At 36.4% G+C, this 20,702-nt stretch overlaps 1 protein-coding gene and 1 long non-coding RNA gene across 5 annotated transcripts in view; one reads left to right on the top strand and one right to left on the bottom strand.

Moving 5' to 3' along the window:
* Positions 1–92: 92 nt before the first annotated feature.
* The window catches only part of arhgef15a (Rho guanine nucleotide exchange factor (GEF) 15), a 26,808-nt gene continuing 6,198 nt past the window's right edge, over positions 93–20,702 (top strand). Inside the window, exons 1-12 of one of the 4 annotated variants that reach the window (XM_067407697.1) lie at positions 93–1,000; positions 1,235–1,636; positions 3,736–4,470; positions 4,874–4,928; positions 5,703–5,767; positions 5,842–6,089; positions 6,188–6,348; positions 10,477–10,629; positions 10,846–10,975; positions 11,078–11,152; positions 11,678–11,770; positions 12,382–12,536. In XM_067407697.1, coding sequence (XP_067263798.1) covers positions 994–1,000; positions 1,235–1,636; positions 3,736–4,470; positions 4,874–4,928; positions 5,703–5,767; positions 5,842–6,089; positions 6,188–6,348; positions 10,477–10,629; positions 10,846–10,975; positions 11,078–11,152; positions 11,678–11,770; positions 12,382–12,536 — 2,279 coding nt within the window. In that variant the 5' untranslated portion in view covers positions 93–993. Of the gene's footprint in view, positions 1,637–3,735; positions 4,471–4,873; positions 4,929–5,702; positions 5,768–5,841; positions 6,090–6,187; positions 6,349–10,476; positions 10,630–10,845; positions 10,976–11,077; positions 11,153–11,677; positions 11,771–12,381; positions 12,537–20,702 lie in introns of all 4 variants that reach the window. The other 3 variants (XM_067407698.1, XM_067407696.1, XM_067407695.1) reach the window with 3 other exon arrangements.
* Positions 5,956–15,261, bottom strand: LOC137034620 (uncharacterized). The gene is made up of 3 exons (XR_010896960.1): positions 14,012–15,261; positions 6,208–6,330; positions 5,956–6,069 (listed from the first exon to the last, which is right to left on the bottom strand). It is a non-coding gene; the product is annotated as an uncharacterized lncRNA (long non-coding RNA).

Here is a 20,702-nt window from a genome sequence, read left to right as displayed (position 1 = left end):
ATATTATATATATATATATATATATATATATATATATATATATATATATATATATATATATATATAATTTTATTTTTTTCTTATAGCTCTGGTGGAAATGCAAAATTATTGTAATGTACATGAGGTAATGTTACTGATAATGTTATAGTTAAGAGTTTCATGAGGAAATTTTTGGTCATGGAGGATGTTGCCATAAAGAGGAATTAAATCTAGTAAAATGTAAAATGAAGGAACCGAAAAAGTAACACACATCAGCTTACAAGTCATAGAGGAAGTGAGATCCTTGTTTACTTTTATGGTTAAAATATATATATTTTAGACATTTCAAAAGATACTCAGTTTACTGTTTGTCAACACATTTTTTTTTTTTTTAATTTATGATACATTGGTTGTATAGTAGTCTCATTTTAAACTTGACAATAACAATAAAATCATTTTATGTAGGAAAATAGAGTCTTGTGCTTTTATGGTCAGTCTGGAATCAGCTGCTTTGCTGAAATGTTGAACTGGGAGTTTTCAGTTGTTTAAAGCTGAAGCAAGACATGGAAATGTGTGCACTTTTTGTGGTATTTTGTGGTACTCTTTGTATAGCTCATTTATTATATAATATAATATGCTCCTGTCCTCCTGTGACCCTACAAAGGATCAGCATTTTGGAGAATGTATAATATAATATAATATAATATAATGATAAAAAACTGATTTTGGATCATACAGATATCCAAATGCTATTTTAAATTCTAAGTCATCTAAGACTACTATGTCCTGCATCTACAGTATCTCACTATATAATGTACAAGAGTCCATTTGGTGTTGTGACCTACTTCCCTATTAAGCCATATGAAAGACCAAAGGACAACATCTGAAAGGAGAAGTAACAATAGTGACATTTATTAACAACACTCAGAGCAAGTTTGCTCACAAGTTAGGACAACACGCCAGCAGAGGTAAAACATTTCTTGACATATTGTGTATGGCAGCCCTGATTGCTCAATGAAAGGTAAATCAACTTTTCTTGTTTTAAAGATGTTGATATGACACGAGAAGAAAGAGTGACAACAGGCTTCACTGCAGAAGACTCTAAACTGTTGATGCTGAATTCAGCACAATAAGGGATTTTGTTGCATTAGTTGTTGTTTAGCAGTTTAATATGGTGTAATATTTTGCGGTAATCTATGTGTCTCTGGATTTTAATGTGTGAATCTTGCTCATTTGGACATGAAAATTTTTTTAGAGAATCAAATGGATAAGTCAATCTGTAAACCATCCAATGGAAAACCTACCATTCCACAGAAACCCAACCTTCCACCAAAACCAAATCTTAATGTTTTACACCAGTCAAGCCTCTTTGGTTCCTCTAGCCGAGTGGCTCAGGCTTTGCGTAACTTTGAACCAGGAACGGGCAAGCAACCAGCAATAAACCACAACAGTAAAGAAAGTAGATACTCTAAAGATATGAGCCAAAATGGAAGGTCTTTGGTGGTTGAAGCAAGATGTTCAACCAGGATAGAGGACCGAGTACAGCATATATCTTCATTTTCAACACTTAATAAAAGTGGACATATATGGGTTGAAAAACAGATGCCGGAAATAAATCATCAGCTGGCAGTAGAAGATGTGGATGTGGGTCGATCAGGTAGTGAAATTTTTAAAATATGTTTCTAACATGTGTGTGCTTTATATTGTATATGTGAAATATATTAAGTGATGCTGAAAACAGTATCATTAATGTGGTACAAAAATAGAAAAAATCTGTTAACACTTTATATCACATGATGTAGGTTTAGAGTAACTAATTTAAACAGTTGAATAAGGCATAGAATTATTATATGAAACCAGCATAAATACAAAGAATACATTTAACAACTCGACACTTGTTTTAAGATTTTCAAAAGATATTTCAGTAACAATTCACTCTATGAAGCATTTATAATGCATTATAAGAGTATTCTTAATGCATTATACTACATACATACTGGGTAACACTTTAAAATACGGTTCATTTATTGAACATTAGTTAATGGATTAACTAACATGAACTAACAATGAGCAATACATTTGTTACTGTATTTACTAATCTTCGTTAGTGTTAGTTAATGAGAATACAGTTGTTAATTCTTTGTTCATGTTAGTTCACAGTGCATTAACTAATGTTAACAAGCTTTTAATAATGTATTAATAAATGTTGAAATTAACATTAACAAAGATTAATAAATGCTGTATAAGTGCAGTTCATTATTAGTTCATGTTAACTAATGTAGTTAACTAATGTTAACTAATGAACCGTATTGTAAAGTGTTACCACATACTGTCTTATAATATGTTCTATCATCTGACAATCATAACAGTTAAAATACATTATAATACTTAACTATTTGTGGTTATAACTGTAAAGAGTGCAATGCATTATAATATAGCCTGCATTTATATTGAATTATAAGGGTATTCATGCACACATAATGCCTATAAACAGCCTTATAATGTGTTGTATCATCTTATGAATAATCATAACAACAGTAATAATACTTACCTACTTATTAGATTTGGTAAAAATCTTGTCATTTTACAGTTTTTATGAATAAAACACGATTTGCATTGTGAATGTATTGCTAATTTGTACTTTTCCACACAACTTTGATTTTACATTTTAAGGGAAATGTCTTATAAAGAGCACTTATAAATATTATGACCACATTATAAAGCTTTTTAGTTTTTTTATTACTTTAAAAGCAAGATATGAGACTTGGGAAAGTAGATAAGACATTTCCCTTTAGGTAAAATCAAAGTGGTGTGGAAAAGTACAAAGGAACAATACATTCACAATGCAAATCGTGTTTCATTCATAAAAACTTTTACCAAATCTAATAAGTAAGTAAGTATTATTGCTGTTGTTATGATTATTCATAAGATGATACAACACATTATAAGGCTGTTTATAGGCATTATGCATGCATTATAATTATGATGCATTATAAATGCAGGCTTCATCTGGTGTTACATAATGCATTGTACTCTTAAAAGTTATAACCACAAATAGGTAAGTATTATAAAGTATTGTAACTGTTGTGATTATTTATCAGATGATACAACATATTATTAGGTTGTTTGTAAGGCATTATGCATGTATTATAATGCATTAAGAATACCCTTAAAATGCATTATAAATACAGGCTGCATAGAAAATGTTACTAATATTTCCTTTCCATTATTATGGAAACTTTTATTTGTCATTGACATAAATGCAGGTAACTTGCAAAGTGGATAAAGATGTTTGGTGCAGTGCGTTACTGGCTGTTGAGGGCATGAAACCATCGACATTCAAGAGACATTCGAATGTTAAATGTTCAAATTTTGTCTACTTTTATATGAGAAAAATATTTTTGTTGGGATGCAACTCAATGTAAATAAACCAATTTAGGACCACTGGCTTAGAACATTGTAGAAGGCAACTGAGTCTGTGCCACAGAACTCGCTTTGGATCGCCCATCATTCACAAAGGTCATGAATCCCCTGTTCCTTATCATGGTCAGTTAATTAAGAAAAAATAAATACATATTTTGGCTAATCTGATCATGTTCTCACCAACCAATAAGAATATACATTATAATGTGTTTAATAGCCTACATTATTTTACCAGTGCAAAAATAAGAGTAGAAAATGTGAAGAAAAAAACATATTGTGTCTGGGCCTGTTGATAAGCTTAATAAAGCATCTGACTACCCTTCATTCCCTCAGCTCCTGATGGCAGTGAAATGAATAACTCTGTAAGTGGCACCATAGAAAGTCATCAGGGCTCAATTGCACCACCTACCATCTCAGAGGAGAAACACTGTCATTGCATCTGCCACCTTCAAAGGCCTGGCATGAAACTGGTCTGGGTACCTTTACAGGAGAAGAAAAATGACATGGATACTGTAATTCATAAACATCCAAACAGAGGAAGTCAGAGAAATAGGTTTCCAAATAAGGAGGATGTTTTAACCAGCAATGAAGTCAGTAGGCCACAGAATAGCCCATCTCACCATTCAAAACACCAAGAATTGCCTCCGTGTGTAAATTGCCAAAGCTTTCTACTTCACCACAGCCCTCACAAATTAGCAGGAAAACAGTTTGCATATGATGATGAGTCATTTCAAAACCACTCAAAACCCCCTGTACCACCAAGGACTTACCAGTCCTCTGAGTATCAAAACAGCCAACAATATACACAGCTTGACCACATCGATGCTCATATATACTTGGATCTTTTGCCATCAAACGACAATAAAGTTACTGCTCCAGCTGTCCCCCCTCGTCCTCCCCCACGACTTCCTAGGCACCCTCCACAAAAGCAAAAGACAGATAGGCGGTCTTCTCAGCCTGCGCTGGCCTGTGTGGTCTCTCTTCGAGGAGGCGGTCCACCTATCAGAAACACCAGCAGCTGTGTGCGTGGAAGATTATCTCATCCCAAATCTGTGCTAAACCCATCAGGTAAGCACAGAGGTTTCGTTGCAGAAAAAGTGTGCATGGCTTTAATATTTATCATGAACTTGTAATGGCTACGATTTGGCCAAGTATGACATCTTGGATCAACGTCTTGTGTCGATCCTGGAACAAAATTCTTGTCAAATAAACATAGTATCAACCATGTTTCTAATCCCAAACATTAAGTATGGTAACATTGTCTAAGCAACTAAAACCAGACCTAATCCTTACCCTACCGTAACTGATCCACGAACATGTCTTACTTGCCGAAATCATTGTGGACATTAAGACATGCTATCAGTTACTCTTTTTTCCCCCACATATCTCCTTTTAAATGCTTTATTCAATACCAGTTTCATTTCTTGAAATGAATGAAACTGACATATGTGTCTACATTTCTATTTTCTAGGTGAGAGCTATGAAAATAGTGATTTCGAAGGCTGGGAGTCTATTGACACAAAAGAGTAAGTTTACAACATTAATAAGTTGTTCTAAAAAGTGTGCAAATTATACAATGATTTTCAGAACAAAGTCAAGGTTTTAAAAAAAAAAAATTATCAGAATTTTTTGGAGCTTAGCAGGCTGTCAGTAAAGCCAAACAATAAAAGATTTTTTGATATTGTAAAGTAAAGGGCAAATAATGAAATGATAATGATAGTAGTTTACTAAATTTTTTGTTGGTGTACCATCAGATATTGTTCATGAGCCTACTGTATGAGTTTCTACAGTATAGTTATCTCCTCTTGCGAATAAGACTGTTTTTGACTTTCTTTTAGTGCACTTTGCAAACTAACTTTTGTGGTTATTTAAATGTGAATACACTTAAATGTAAAATAAATAAATAAATAAATACCCCCACACACACTTTTTATTCTTATACACTATACTTCCTTTATACACTATTCTTAGCATCTTTCAAGTAATATATTACGAGTTTAATTTACACATCCTCTTTCCCTGAAATAAAAACCTGACATGTCCAACTTTTACGGATTTGAAAAAGAGAGGTTTCGTTTCTGACTCACTGCTAGCCAGAAAGGCGGGTCAAAATGAAATTATGAGGTGGTGAGAATTACCTTTTTTGTCTCCCAGGTTTGTTGTGAGTTTAGGCATCTTTTTTAAACTGAGAAATTACATTTTAAAAAGAACACTCTTTAGTGTATTAGGCCTTTATGATCTGTGACTGATGCTAATTTTAACCCAGTAATGGTGACCAGGTAGTTGTGGGTTTCTTACAGGCTGTGTGACAATACAGGAAGCCCACGGAGGATCTCCAGTGACTGGGAGCCAAACAGTGACTATGGTGAGATAATTAAATTAATGTATATATAACACCAAACTTTCAACCAAACTTCTCAAACACATTGCCTCCCCTAGAACCTCTGTATCAGATCTACCAGGCTAAGGTCTCGAAAGAAGCCAGTCAGATCCAGACTGATAGCCCAGATTGCAACAGGAGAAGTGTTAGTGAAACTCTGGGTCTTGAGGGTCACGGAGGGCTGGGAGTGGTTGACCCCCGGACCAAAAGAGGCCCCGAAGAGATTACGCTATGGCAAGACTTACCAGTGGTGAAGGAAAGTGGAATGTTATACAAACTCACTCGCACTGAAATACAGAGACAAGAGGTTAGAGTAATACTGTAATTTAACTCTATTAGGAGTAACTTTACATCTGTCAAGTTCAGTTTGTACATATCTATATGTTAATCTTTATGTGTTTTTAGAGCATGTTTGAAGTGCTCACCTCTGAGGCCTCCTACCTGCGCTCCCTGCGGGTTCTGAAGGATCACTTCCTGGGGTCACGGGAACTCAATGAAACTCTGGTCATTCATGATAGGAAGGCCCTCTTCTCCAACCTCCTGCAGGTCTATGAGGTCAGCGAGAGGTGAGAGAGACAGAAGAGAAACAAGGGGAAATTTTTAATTTTTCTGTGGACCACAAAATTAGCTACTCTTTTCTATTCAAAAATAGATTGTAACCCGAACTCCAAAAAGGAACCAAAAAAAAAATGCTTTGTGTGTGAAACAGCCTGAAATTTATAATGAATATTATACTACTCATAATGAAATCTTTGAAAAGTAGTTTACGAATAGTTTACCCATATTGAAAGTTCTGTTATCATTTACTCATTATAATTTTCTCTTCAAAAATTCACTGTTTGTTTTATATATATATATATATATATATATATATGTGTATGTATGATACTGAAGAGTTTATTTGCAAAAACAGATAACTCCATTTTTATGAATTCTCACAAATCATGTTTTTTTTTTATTGTGCATTCCAAGTAATAACAATCAAACTGCAGTTGGGCTGTTTTGATTAAGTAATGATAACTCTAAAAAATACATGTAAATTAAAAAATTTAAATTCATTGAAAGTATGTTTTATATATATATTACAAGTTTGTTTTTTAGCAAAAGCAGATAACTCCAACAGTCGTTTTTTGGCAAAAGCAGATAACTCCACATTTCATGTTTCATAGTTAAACAAAACTCAAGTAATTGCATTTAAAACACTCTCAAACACACATGTGCACACAAACGCACACACACCCACCCACACACACAAACACAAACAGATCGGCACACACACACGCTCTCTCTCTCTCAAACACACACACACACACACACACACACAGATCGGCACACAAGTACACACACACGCACTCATCCACACACGCACGTGCGCAATCGCGCGCACACACAAGCAAAAGGACAACCAATTTTTCAGCATGTAAGTCGTGTATGGTGTACAAGGACTTACAGGAGTCGAAATCACAAATCCTCGATCACTTTTAGTGAGCTTTGATAAAACTTCCCTCAGCTAGCGCGTCTTTTTGAAGTGACTAGAAGCCTTGTCACCTGACCTGAATACTGCGCGCTGATTCGCTAAAACGGACTTATCGGTTTCTGTCTGTACACAAACAAGGGCGCTTGTTGGCTTCTGCTGTAAAACGTGAACTTGCGATGCCTGAAAGTGGGCAAAACCGGCTCTTCTGACAAAATGGATTTAGGGTACAGAACGTGCTATATATGGAGAATAATGCACAGCACTTAGTTCATTTTTTTCAAAAATGGCGTTTATCGGTTTTTGCAAATGAACTCTTCGTATGTATATATATATATATATATATATATATATATATATATATATATATATATATATATATATATATATATATATATATACACACACACACCCACACATATATATATATAAACAAACTGAATTTTTGAAGAGAAAACACACATACATACATTATATATTAAATAAAATAAAATAGAATAAGATATAAAATAAAAAAAGAGAATGAGGACTGTCATACTGTCATAAAATTAGCCCACACAACTCATGCACTATATTCTAGGTCTTCTGAATCCACATGATACAGGTCTACAGCAGGCATGTCCTGATTTTGCCAAGTTAGACACATTCCTGGGTCACCATATTTTGTTGATCTTGGGACAACATTCCTGTCTGAAAATATAATCATAACCATATCCCTACCCCTAAACCTATCCCATATCCATAAGTAATCTGATTTGAATAACACTGATGTAGAAGTACCTAACCCTGGTTGTAAGTCTAAACTTTACATAAACTGTAAACTTGTCCCTCACATCTGATTGGATGATTTGAATGTGGTTCCAGAATTAACATCTTAGTTGATCATGGAACATCAGGAACATGTACTTGGTGAAATCAGGTTCTGCGGATCGAGGCATGGGCAGGGGTGGGCTGAGCCCTAAACATCTGCCTTGCCCACCCAATCAGAATTTAGGCACAGATAGTGTTAATCTGTTTTTTATGATTTGTGCATTGAATAAGAACAATCTGATTCAGTATGTGTGTTAAGAAGTTTGATGAAGGGCTGTAGAATGCCACAACCAATCAAAAATATAACTCCAGAAATTTGCAGTATTTTTTTGTTCTTATCTGAAATATTTGCGTGCTATGCAAATTACTGAGAGCTATACAGAGCTATTATATATATATATATATATATATATATATATATATATATATATATATATATATACACAGTGGGTACGGAAAGTATTCAGACCCCCTTAAATTTTTCACTCTTTGTTATATTGCAGCCATTTGCTTAAATCAATCAAGTAAATTTTTCCCCTCATTAATGTACACACAGCACCCCATATTGACAGAAAAACACACAATTGTTGACATTTTTGCAGATTTATTAAAAAAGAAAAACTGAAATATCACATGGTCCTAAGTATTCAGACCCTTTGCTGTGACACTCATATATTTAACGCAGGTGCTGTCCATTTCTTCTGATCATCCTTGAGACGGTTCTATACCTTCATTTGAGTCCAGCTGTGTTTAATTATACTGATTGGACTTGATTAGGAAAGCCACACACCTGTTTATATAAGACCTTACAACTCACAGTGCATGTCAGAGCAAATGAGAATCATGAGGTCAAAGGAACTGCCTGAAGAGCCCCGAGACAGAATTGTGGCAAGGCACAGATCTGGCCAAGGTTACAAAAAAAATTCTGCTGCACTTAAGATTCCTAAGAGGACAGTGTCCTCCATAGTCCTTAAATGGAAGACGTTTGGGACGACCAGAACCCTTCCTAGAGCTGGCCGCCAGGCCAAACTGAGCTATTGGGGGAGAAGAGGTAAAGAAGAACCCAAAGATCACTGTGGCTGAGCTCCAGAGATGCAGCTGGGAGATGGGAGAAATTTGTAGAAAGTCAACCATCACTGCAGCCCTCCACCATTCGGGGCTTTATGGCAGAGTGGCCCGACCGAAGCCTCTCCTCAGCGCAAGATACATGAAAGCCCACATGGAGTTTGCTAAAAAACACCTGAAGGACTCCAAGATGGTGAGAATTAAGATTCTCTGGTCTGGTGAGACCAAGATAGAACTTTTTGGCCTTAATTCTAAGCGGTATGTGTGGAAAAAACCAGGCACTGCTCATCACCTGTCCAAAATAGTCCCAACAGTGAAGCATGTTGGTGGCAGCATGGGGGTGTTTTTCAGCTGCAGGGACAGGACAACTGGTTGCAATCGAGGGAAAGATGAATGCGGCCAAGTACAGAGATATCCTGGACGAAAACCTTCTCCAGAGTGCTCAGGACCTCAGACTGGGCAGAAGGTTTACCTTCCAACAAGACAATGACCCTAAGCACACAGCTAAAATAACAAAGGAGTGGCTTCACAACAACTCCGTGGCTGTTCTTGAATGGCCCAGCCAGAGCCCTGACTTAAACCCAATTGAGCATCTCTGGAGAGACCTAAAAATGGCTGTCCACCAACATTTACAATCCAACCTGACAGAACTGGAGAGAATCTGCAAGGAGGAATGGCAGAGGATCCCCAAACTTGTTGCATCTTTCCCAAAAAGACTCATGGCTGTATTAGATCAAAAGGGTGCTTCTACTAAATACTGAGCAAAGGGTCTGAATACTTAGGACCATGTGATATTTCAGTTTTTCTTTTTTAATAAATCTGCCAAAATGTCAACAATTCTGTGTTTTTCTGTCAATATGGGGTGCTGTGTGTACATTAATGAGGGAAAAAAATGAACTTAAATGATTTTAGCAAATGACTGCAATATAACAAAGAGTGAAAAATTTATATATAGGGGTGACTAACGTCAGTCCTGGAGAGCCACAGTCCTGCAGATTTCAGCTCCAACCCTAATAAAACACACCTGAACAAGCTAATCAAGGTCTGAAGGGTTGCTAGAAAGCTATAGCCAGGTGAGCTTTTATCAGGGTTGGAGCAAATCTCGCCACCCCAGATCTAGTGTATTACCACCCCCCACCCCAAAAAAGTCCAGCCAGGACATCGGCCAGCCCACCAAGAACTGGGCCTGATATGATAGCTTTATATGATCGGTCATGCCATGGTCATATGTATTTGGAATGGTACCAAAAAGAGTAAATTATGACAGTTATCATTTTTGAAACTAAGCCATTAACCAAAGAACTACTACCCCATGGGAATGATCGAACATGTCTGTTCTTCTTAGGTTTATAGGCGATCTGCTGAAACGAGTCGATGAGAGTGTGGTGATATCTGATGTGTGTGACATCATTTATGAGCACTCAAAGAACTATTTCTCAGTCTTCATTGATTATGTCAGAAATCAGCAGTACCAAGAAAAGACCTACAGCAGACTGATGTGAGACTTTTATACATACCTAAATCCATTTGTAAAGAAACACACACACACACAAATTATAATAATTTTAATGTAAAACTTTCAGCTTTGATTTTAATGCTTCTAAATGCATAAAATACATTTTACAGATTTACTTTTGAAGTACCATGTACCAAAAACATAAGTTTTAAGTTATAAGTATTGTAAATTATGTTGTTTACATGTATGTACTGGCAGGGACAGTAACAGGGATTTTTCAGTTGTGATGAGGCGGCTGGAGTTATCTCCACTCTGCAAACGTTTGCCCTTCACATCCTTTATGCTTCTGCCCTTCCAGCGAATCACACGCATCAAAATCCTTATACAGGTGAGATATAACAGCTAATGTTTTCAAAAATACCTATTCCTCTCATTTGTAAATGTAAAATGATCAGACAGTAGTGCTTGGATTAATTGTAACCTTTTGTAGAATATCCAAAAGCGGACTGCAAAGTGCACTAAAGAGGAGGAAACCACTTCCAAGGCCCTGGCTTCAGTGTCTGAGGTAAAATGAGTAAAATCAACATTGACCTTTGAGTTTGATTAGCCGAGTGCTGATATTAAAAAAAAGCAGTGAAACATTTTTCAACTCAGCATTTTAATGAATTTAGCTGATGATATTGATCATTGATATTTAGGTCAATGACACGACCCAGATAATGTCATATCTGGGTCGTGTCATTGACCTAAATATCAATGATCAATATCATCAGCTAAATTCATTAAAATGCTGAGTTGCTACTTTTCTTGGCATTATAAACAGTTTACAGCTAATAGAATGCTTTGCTTGATGGAAGAATTTTTATTGTGATTATTTACTGAACTTTGATATCATAATACTTATTTCACAACAGCTATACGTCATGCCTTATGATGTCTCTGTGGTAAAAACACTGTAAAGTGGCTAACTAACACTAAATCTTAACCACTTTTTCAAATATTTCATAAATATGAAATCTCTCCATATGCATTTTTTGTACCTTTCATGTCTAGCTTTGATCTCTCTCATTGTCATCATTCTTGTTTGTAGCTAATCGCCCAGGCAAACACACAGGTGGGGCAGATGAAACAGATGGAAGAGCTCATACACATCTCTAACAAGTTGGAGTTTGACAAACTCAAGGTCTGTAAATTCACTACTGCACACTTAAAAAATACTGTTGCTTTACAGAACCTAGGAGGGTTTTTTCCGTTAACATGATACCTAGAAGTAATAATCTGTTAAAAAATAAATATTTAATGAATGTATAATGTAACATCTATCTATCTATCTATCTATCTATCTATCTATCTATCTATCTATCTATCTATCTATCTATCCATCTATCCATCTATCCATCTATCCATCTATCCATCTATCTATCCATCCCAAGGAGACATATAGCAACTGAAGAGTCCTAGAAAATAAATTAATTAGTAAAAGTTTCTTTGTTGAACTTAAGCTGCATCAAAGAACCATTAAAAATCCTGTTCAAATCGCTGTATTTTCAGTAACGCATTTTTAGTTCGGTCCAAAATACTATGACAAAACATTCATTCTTGGGTGAACTATGCATTTAATCAAACTTCTTCTTTAAAAGTACCAAATCAAATTTCTGAAAGTACCATTTTCTTTTACTACATACGAAGTCAGACATCATGTATTATTTCAATATGGCAACATAATTATATTTCTTTGCAGGATTTAAGCGATACAAAATACAATAATAAGTTATGTGTTTCTTGATTTTACAGGCCGTTCCAATTGTTTCTAAAACACGCTGTCTAGAAAAACAGGGTGAACTACAGGAGCTAAGCAAAAGAGGGTCTCTCTTCAGCATCCGCAACAAATGTACTCCCGTATACATGTTCCTCTTCAACGACCTTCTCATTCTCACCACTAAAAAAAGGTTAGAGACAGATGGTTATTGAGATTAACTTCAAAGGTGAAGTATGTAATTTCTGCATTACTAGTTGCACCCAGCTAAAAAAAAAAAAAAAAAAAAAAAATAAAAAAAAAGTGTATCTTGGAAATGCCCCTTTCGCACATCAAACCACCACCAACTCAAACATCACTAATACAGGTGCTTAGCTGTGATGTTATGTGTCATGAGTATGCAATTAAATAGGCTAACAATTGCTGAATTCAGAAACACATTATAGTACACTACTTTTGTATCTTTCTATGACATAACTGACATAACTGTCCAGAGCAGGGGTGTCCAGTCCTGCTCCTGGCAGGCCACTGTAATGCAGAGGCTAGCTCCAACGCCTAACAAACCCACGTGAACCAGCTTATCAAGGTCTTACTAGGCATACTAAAAACTTCTAGGCAGGTCTGTTGAGGCAAGTTGGAGCTAAACGTCTTGCTTAAGGCTAATTCACATTGCACCGACAGACGCAGATCAATGCCAACAGTCAATGACAGATTACAGCACATCACTGCACAGCACAGACATTCTAAATATGATTCAGCATGTTCAATCGGCAGATGACAGACGCCAACAGATACCAACAGGGTTAACAAAACCCACTGAAGTGTCTATTGCCGTCTGTCATCATCTGTCGGTGCAGTGTGAATTGGTCTTTATAATAAACCCATACAACATATCTGCACCAGGCGCATTTAACACGACGCGCCATAACTATAGAGGTGTAGCACTCTCTTCCCTCCCAGATGTGACGTACCTGAGCTCTTAGGGCGAGCACTCGGGTTCGAACTTTACCGTCTTTCGACTAATAATTTGGGACCTTTCTTTACACCCTTTAAGTTTAAATATCCCCAACCTTTTTAATTGAATATTTATTTTGTGGTAATTCACATTCAGTTTACACGTCACCCAAAGCAAATAATAAACTTGCTGAGATCAATTCAAGTAGACAATTGCAGATTTTATTGAAGCCAATTAGAATTTAAATGGAATTTGTGAAAAATATGAAACTAGAAGGAGGAGAATACAATTAACTGTCTACTTTAAAATGACTTCACCGAAGGGCAGGTAAGTATTGTTAGTGATACACAATCTCTGTGAATAATGGACTTTTAGAATTTAACAACCCACGGATGAATAAGAATATACCAAATTGAGTAACTTTCCAGATTATAATATATCAAATGTCTATAAATAGGCTATAAACTCAATATAAATGCACAATAAGATCAAATCACATTTATATTCAACGCCCGTTTGGAAAAAGAAATCAAATTGAACACATAATAAAATATAGCGGCTATCAGCTTAACACTTTATCTCACGTGGGCCCACTCACACACAACCACGCACCCCCTTGTTGCAGGCCTGTACCGTTGCTCGCGTGCGTCATGGCCACAAAATAACAGAATTGGCCGCTTCACTCCGAAGAGCCAAACAAACTTATAGTGTACCTTAAATCCAAAACGATGTTGATCGCGTCCGTGCTTCCTCACCGATCCCTCGTTGCCAGGGGAACCCTGAACCCCTCGGCGATTCAGGGCGCTACCTGGATGTCCAGGCACACAGCTCCTCCGTATCACCGTTATTCACGTTGATATATCAAGTCCACGACACACACAGTGCACTACGCAGTATCAAAATACTCAGTCAATATTTTGTTTATGGTTACTGATAACTCGTCTGGAACTCACACAAGCGTAAAACTGAGACATGACGTATCTTTCTATTACAGCCAATATGAGATCTTGAGAAAACAAAGTTAAACAGCGGTCCGTTTTGATAGTTTGTTTTCCAATTTGAAATTAAATATGCAGAAACGAGAAAACGGTTGTTTCCCGTTTTTTCGTTTGTTAAAAAAAAAAACGGAAAAACGAGATTTTGACTCGATTTTCGTTTTTTCGGGTCACGGATAGAAAACGGAAACATGACTTCAAAACTCGTTTTCCACTAGAGTTGTGACGTTCGCGAACGAACCGATTCTTTTGAACGGCCCATAAACATGAACGATAGGGAGCCGAGTCGCGGCTGGAGGGGAGCCGTTCTTTCTGTCGTTCTTTTTTCCTATGCGTGTTTTACACAGATGCACACAAATGAGCTCCTCCGCGAGACAGAACAGTTATAGGGGGAGGGGCGCACCCAGCGCAGGCCAATCCTTTATAGCGTGATGATATTAGTTATTAGTTATGCACGCATCCTTCACGTGAGTACTCCAGTGGAAAAAAACCCTGCGTTCCTCTGTCATTGGGTAGGAGCGGAGCCATGACGTGTGCACGCTGCCGTCACATGCTTTGTTTTTGATGTTTATTTGTGAGTAGGTATTGTATGAATAACATAAGTCAACGTAGCTTTACACACACACACACACTTTGTACTAAAGGTAAATCCAAAATAGTGATGTCACTGTCTAAGCAGAGGGATTTGTGCAACCCTATGGAATATAGTCCACACATGACAAATGAGGTAATCAATATTTCAGAATAATTCAAACTCAGATATTGGTGTGTGATATCCGAGTTTTAATTATTTGACTACAAATCTCACCTCATCATTCCTCCCAGTATTTATTTCCAGGATAAACTGAGATGCCCCCAAGCTGGCTTCTTAAAAGTGACTAAATATTTTGAACGGCTCTTTGAAAGGAACGGATCGCGAAGATCCGGATCCCCTCAAAGAGCCATAAATCCCATCACTATTTTCCACATGTGGGCGGTCATTACACGCCCCTTTCAGCCGATTGGTCAATCAAATCTGAGCCAGTGACGTCATCTTCAGTTCATTCAACAAAATAACAGTCCTCTGCCGTGAAAAGCACAGATTAACCATAGCTATTTTAGTTATGACAAAAAAAATAATATATTAAATGTTAGGCCAAAACGAATTAATTTAAAGCTGAACTGAAACTGGCGTTATAACCTAGGCTACCTCTCTAATTTGACACAAATCCAAATGTTTCAATATTCACGATTTGGAGGCTAAACTATATTTATTTATTATTTAAACGATTTTATTGTAGCCTACACAGACTAATTAAAATGAGCAGTATAACTTTTTATATATTTGGTTGAATGTATGTTATTTTGACAGTTAACAGGCTGTGATGTCAAGTTACTAAAACTGATGTGTGTGCGTGAGGCGACGACGCGTTCACTTGAATTGTCTTATAAAAGCGGAAACAACTTAAAATACTCAGACATTTATGGTCAAATATATGTAACACCATTAGAATCTGTGAAGGGTTAAATAGGTCTATTATTTTTGTACACTCACAATAAATTGCTCGTAAAATAAACAAAGACATTTTCTGCCGTCTCGGTTTTCTGTGAACTTCTCAAAAATGAACCGACACTCATATTGTTGCATTTTTTCCCCTTTCATTTTGGTAATATGTTAATTACTTAAGTGAAATAAATTTCACACATAGACATATGCTATTTATTCCTTTTACATAATTTAATCCTTTTTTTTTCGTTCACAGAAGCGCGACAGGTAAATGATGTTCTGTTGTTTTTTCTGCTATTTGTTCATGTAGGCTAAAACTATAACCCCCTTGGATTTTTGATTCACAGACATTTATCAAATTTCGTTTAATTCTAATTTAATATAATCTTGTCGGTTAATGAAACGATGATCGCATCAGTTGAAAGTCAGGGGGGAAAAACAGTAATTATATTGACAAGGCAACAATAATTTTCGTTTAGTTTAAGTTTTTCAAAACATCCACAGAACTGCATACAGTAAATTTTCCCGCTGTTTAAGCCACGGATATTTACGAAATAAAATAATTATAAAGATGATAAAAGATAATAAAATAATTACAAGGATAATAAAAGTTCTATGTTTAATATACGAGAGGTTTTGTTTTGCTGTTGTCCACTAAAGCAATTGACGCAGAATCGCCAATAGCCGTTAAATCGAAATTGAAAGTAACATGTTCAGGGCCATTTATAGCCAATTCATTCAAAAGCGAAGGAAAGACAGAAAAAGTGAGGATAGCAAGTAAACTGTGACATATGATAATGTTCACTGTGTTCATAAAAGTGTTTAATTTAAGAGATAAAATCTGCATGGCCATTTATAAGATAAGGAAAACTAAAAAGCCCCCCCGATGGTGATAAGGTTATTAGGTGTTGCCACCATAGACAGTAGTTGCCACCTAGTGGATATTTTCTAATATGACTGCATAGTCTACTGCAAGGAATGCGTCTGCTAAATGATTGAATTTAAATGTATAAAATATAAACAAAACATTAAAATAATAAAAAAAAAAAAAAAAAAAAAAAAAAAATAATTGAGTGCAGTAGCCACTGATCTATAATTGAGAATAGTCTATCATTATCCTATTGATCGGTGGTAGTAGCCCAAAGGATGCCATGCGCTTGGTTACAGATGTAGAGGAATTTACAAACACAATGACAGCTTAAAAACAGACATAATTAAATTTACTGTAGTTTTTTTAAACTGCTTTTATCTGTGCAAACATATTTCTGTGAAGTACGCGTTAGGTTGCACAGAAGAAAGCCGATTTATGACATCTAGTACTGATATAGCGGCATAGCGGCAGAGGACTATTTTGTTGAACGAACTGAAGACGACGTCACTGGCTCAGATTTGATAGACCAATCGGCAGATAGGGGCGTGTAATGACCACCCACATGTGGAAAACGAGTTTTGAAGTCGTGTTTCCGTTTTCTATCCGTGAAATCGAGTCAAAATCTCGTTTTCCCGTTTTTTTTTAACAAACGAAAAAACGGGAAACGACCGTTTTCTCGTTTCTGCGTATTTCATTTCAAATTGGAAAACAAACTATCAAAACGTACACGGACCAACAGCGATCTGCTGAATAAACTACTTCACACTTTTCTGCAAATCAAAGTAGCCTAAAAAAATTAAATCAATCCTGGTCGGATTCATCATGATTCTCCCACTAACACATACAGCAGTGTGACCCCGCACGCATTCATTCCCCGCCCCCTCAAACTCGCAAGAACCAATAACATATCACCTCTAGCTAGGTGTCAGGCGGGTTTATAAAATAATCCACCAATCAATCAATAAAGAATAAACTAACTTGCTTGTAAAACCCACGTTTTCCCCATGTAAGATACAACCAAACATTACCACAGAACGATGTTCTTAAAGGGGCATATACCTATATTCACATCATAAAGAATTAAAGATTCATAACCCAATAAACATTGTTATTAAGTGTTTTTAAATACCTTCTGTTAACTTTTAGGTAAAATCCTAGGGTTACAGAGGGTATGCACGAGACATAACAGTCTGCTGTTGTGACTGTGGTTACGGCCACTGATTGGCAAAAATGCATGCATTGTTTTTCAGAGTGAATGCTGCGAAAAACACACAAAACACATTCAAAATGGGAAAGAGCTTTACAAATAGATCTGACAAGAAATCTGAGGTATATTTTTACAGACTGCCGAGCAAATTGATTGCTGCAATTCACAGAAGCAACTGGACTCCAGGCAGAGAAACGTGGATTTGCAGTTATGATTTTGTGTCAAAATGTTGGATTTTGGGTTAAAATCATACCCTATATATTGTATTGTTATATATTGTATTGACAACTCATCAATTAAATATTTACCATCTTATATTCTGCATAATTGGGTGTTTTTAAATAAACACTGACTAAAAAGATATATTTTTTAGGGACGGATGATATGACATATATATGATATATAGAACATTGATATAAATAATCTGATATGATATATATAACATTGATATAAGTAATCACTTGGATTTAGACCTACCTATGTTGTATTTATATAAAGCGTTCACAGGCAAATTTGCTTTATGCATTTCCCCGGCATCAAATCAGGCACATCTAAATGTCAGGAAACACGATGTCAATATCCATGGATTAGGTTTCTTTGGCAAGTTGTAAGGAACACCAGGCCCGGATTAACACAGTGTGGTGCCCTAGGGTGGCCACATTTGAAGTGCCCCCCACTCACCCAACCAAAAATTTGTGCATGAAAAATCGTCAATTAATTCTGCCTCCACGTGCAATAGGAATTATCCTAAATACGAGCTTCCTAGGTAAAAAAAATTGCACATGAACATTTTCATATATGGGTGCACTTTGTGAAACAAACAAAAAAAAAAAAAAAACAGAGGGGGGATGTTTTGATTTATTTATTTATTTATTTTATTTTTTAATTTGTTAAAAACCACAGTGGAGCTATAGCCTATACTATTCTATATACTATTTTTTGGCAGCTGTTACAGAAACATTTTTACAAAAAATCTTCTGATTTAACCTTGAGATTTTAAGTATTAGATAGCTTAAATATTTGCACCACTGTCTACAATGACACTAATAATTCTTAATTTCTGATAGAAATGCAAAATCAATCGGTAGTTATTAATAGAATAACGAGACACAAACCTCTACATTCAATCGCGTTAGGTCCCATTTATTTTTGATCACAGTGCATACACATACAAACTTTTAGTCCAAAAGTGCGCACATTTGGAAAAATACATGTTCACCTCAGATTTCATTCGTTAGAATATTTAGGCAGGGTTTCATAATTATCGAGTGTAATTATCGAGGTCAGAAAATTTTGTTTGCTATGGGGGTATGGGGGCATGCTCCCCCGAGAAAATTTAGATTTCCCTGGTGTACATGTGCATTTTTAAGACGTTTTAAGGCCAACAAACTGGATAACAATAGCTTAAAACCATGTCAGCAAATACATATACATGCATGCACAGTTTTGAGGCAGCTTTAATCGCATGTTTGGTAATTTCATTACTTAATTTACAACAGAACAACGATGGCGCATGCTCGTAGTTTCTTCTGCGCTTTATTTAAGCTCCGGTTAAAGACCGCAGTAAAGATAGTTTGCGGTTTGATATTCAGATTTCTTTTGGCTATAAATACGCAGTGCGCTGTCATAGACATGCAAATAATACCAAATATCGTTCTCCGTGATTTGTGAATTAAGACGCTGTCCTTTGGGGCGAAATCAGTTTTTTTTTTTTTTTCGTAGCGACTCTTAATTTTATAATGGCTATATCTCCAAATGTTGGACACTTAGAGGAATGAAACTGGTGTCATCTTCACCAGCTTGATCTGTGAATTTTTTCACAGCAAAGCTCTTGTCCGTAAACCCATTGGAAAGTCCGCCAGTAAGGAATGTGAAATAAAGGCGTTCTTCATGTTTAACGTCTATTACCAATGAACACGCAGACTGCTGGAATAAAATAACATTGTTTTAGGTCGAGCTCGATTTGTGAAAGCTTTCACAATAGCATTTGATCTCGTGGTCGTGTTTCTCTTTGCTCTGCCCCCCGTTTTTTGTATAATATGATATATACAGTTGAGTTTTGGTCAGCTGACCCTTCCCTGGGTCACTAACATCGCTATTCTGATCTGTGAAAACTATCACAGTTCTGTACGGGTCAGCTGACCCATCCCAGGGTCACTAGAATCACTTTTCTGATCTGTGAAAACTTTCACAGTTGAGTTTGTCAGCTGACCCTTCCCTGGGTCATGTACATTACTATTCTGATCTGTGAAAATTTTCACAGATCAGAAAAGTGATGCTAGTGACCCTGGAATGGGTCAGCTGACCCGTACTGAACTGTGAAAGTTTTCACAGATCAGAATAGTGATGTTAGTGACCCAGGGAGGGGTCAGCTGACCTGTACTGAACTGTGAAAGTTTTCACAGATCAGAATAGTGATGTTAGTGACCCAGGGAAGGGTCAGCTGACCTGTACTGAACTGTGAAAGTTTTCACAGATCAAAATAGCGATGTTAATGACCCAGGGATGGGTCAGCTGACCCTTACTGAACTGTGAAAGTTTTCACAGATCAGAAAAGTGATTCTAGTGACCCTGGGATGGATCAGCTGACCAGTACTGAACTGTGAAAGTTTTCACAGATCAAAAAAGTGATGCTAGTGACCCTGGGATGGGTCAGCTGACCCGTACTGAACTGTGAAAGTTTTCACAGATCAGAAAAGTGATTCTAGTGACCCTGGGAAGGGTCAGCTGACCAGTACTGAACTGAGTTTTCACAGATCAGAATAGTTATGTACATGACCCTGGGATGGGTCAGCTGACCCGTACTGAACTGTGAAAGTTTTCACAGATCAGAATAGTGATGTAC

This window comes from Chanodichthys erythropterus, chromosome 13 (genome assembly GCF_024489055.1).
Source record: "Chanodichthys erythropterus isolate Z2021 chromosome 13, ASM2448905v1, whole genome shotgun sequence".
Taxonomy (NCBI): Eukaryota; Metazoa; Chordata; class Actinopteri; order Cypriniformes; family Xenocyprididae; genus Chanodichthys; species Chanodichthys erythropterus.
Note: the sequence above shows the minus strand (reverse complement) of the source record. Positions and strands in the feature narration are given on the sequence as shown.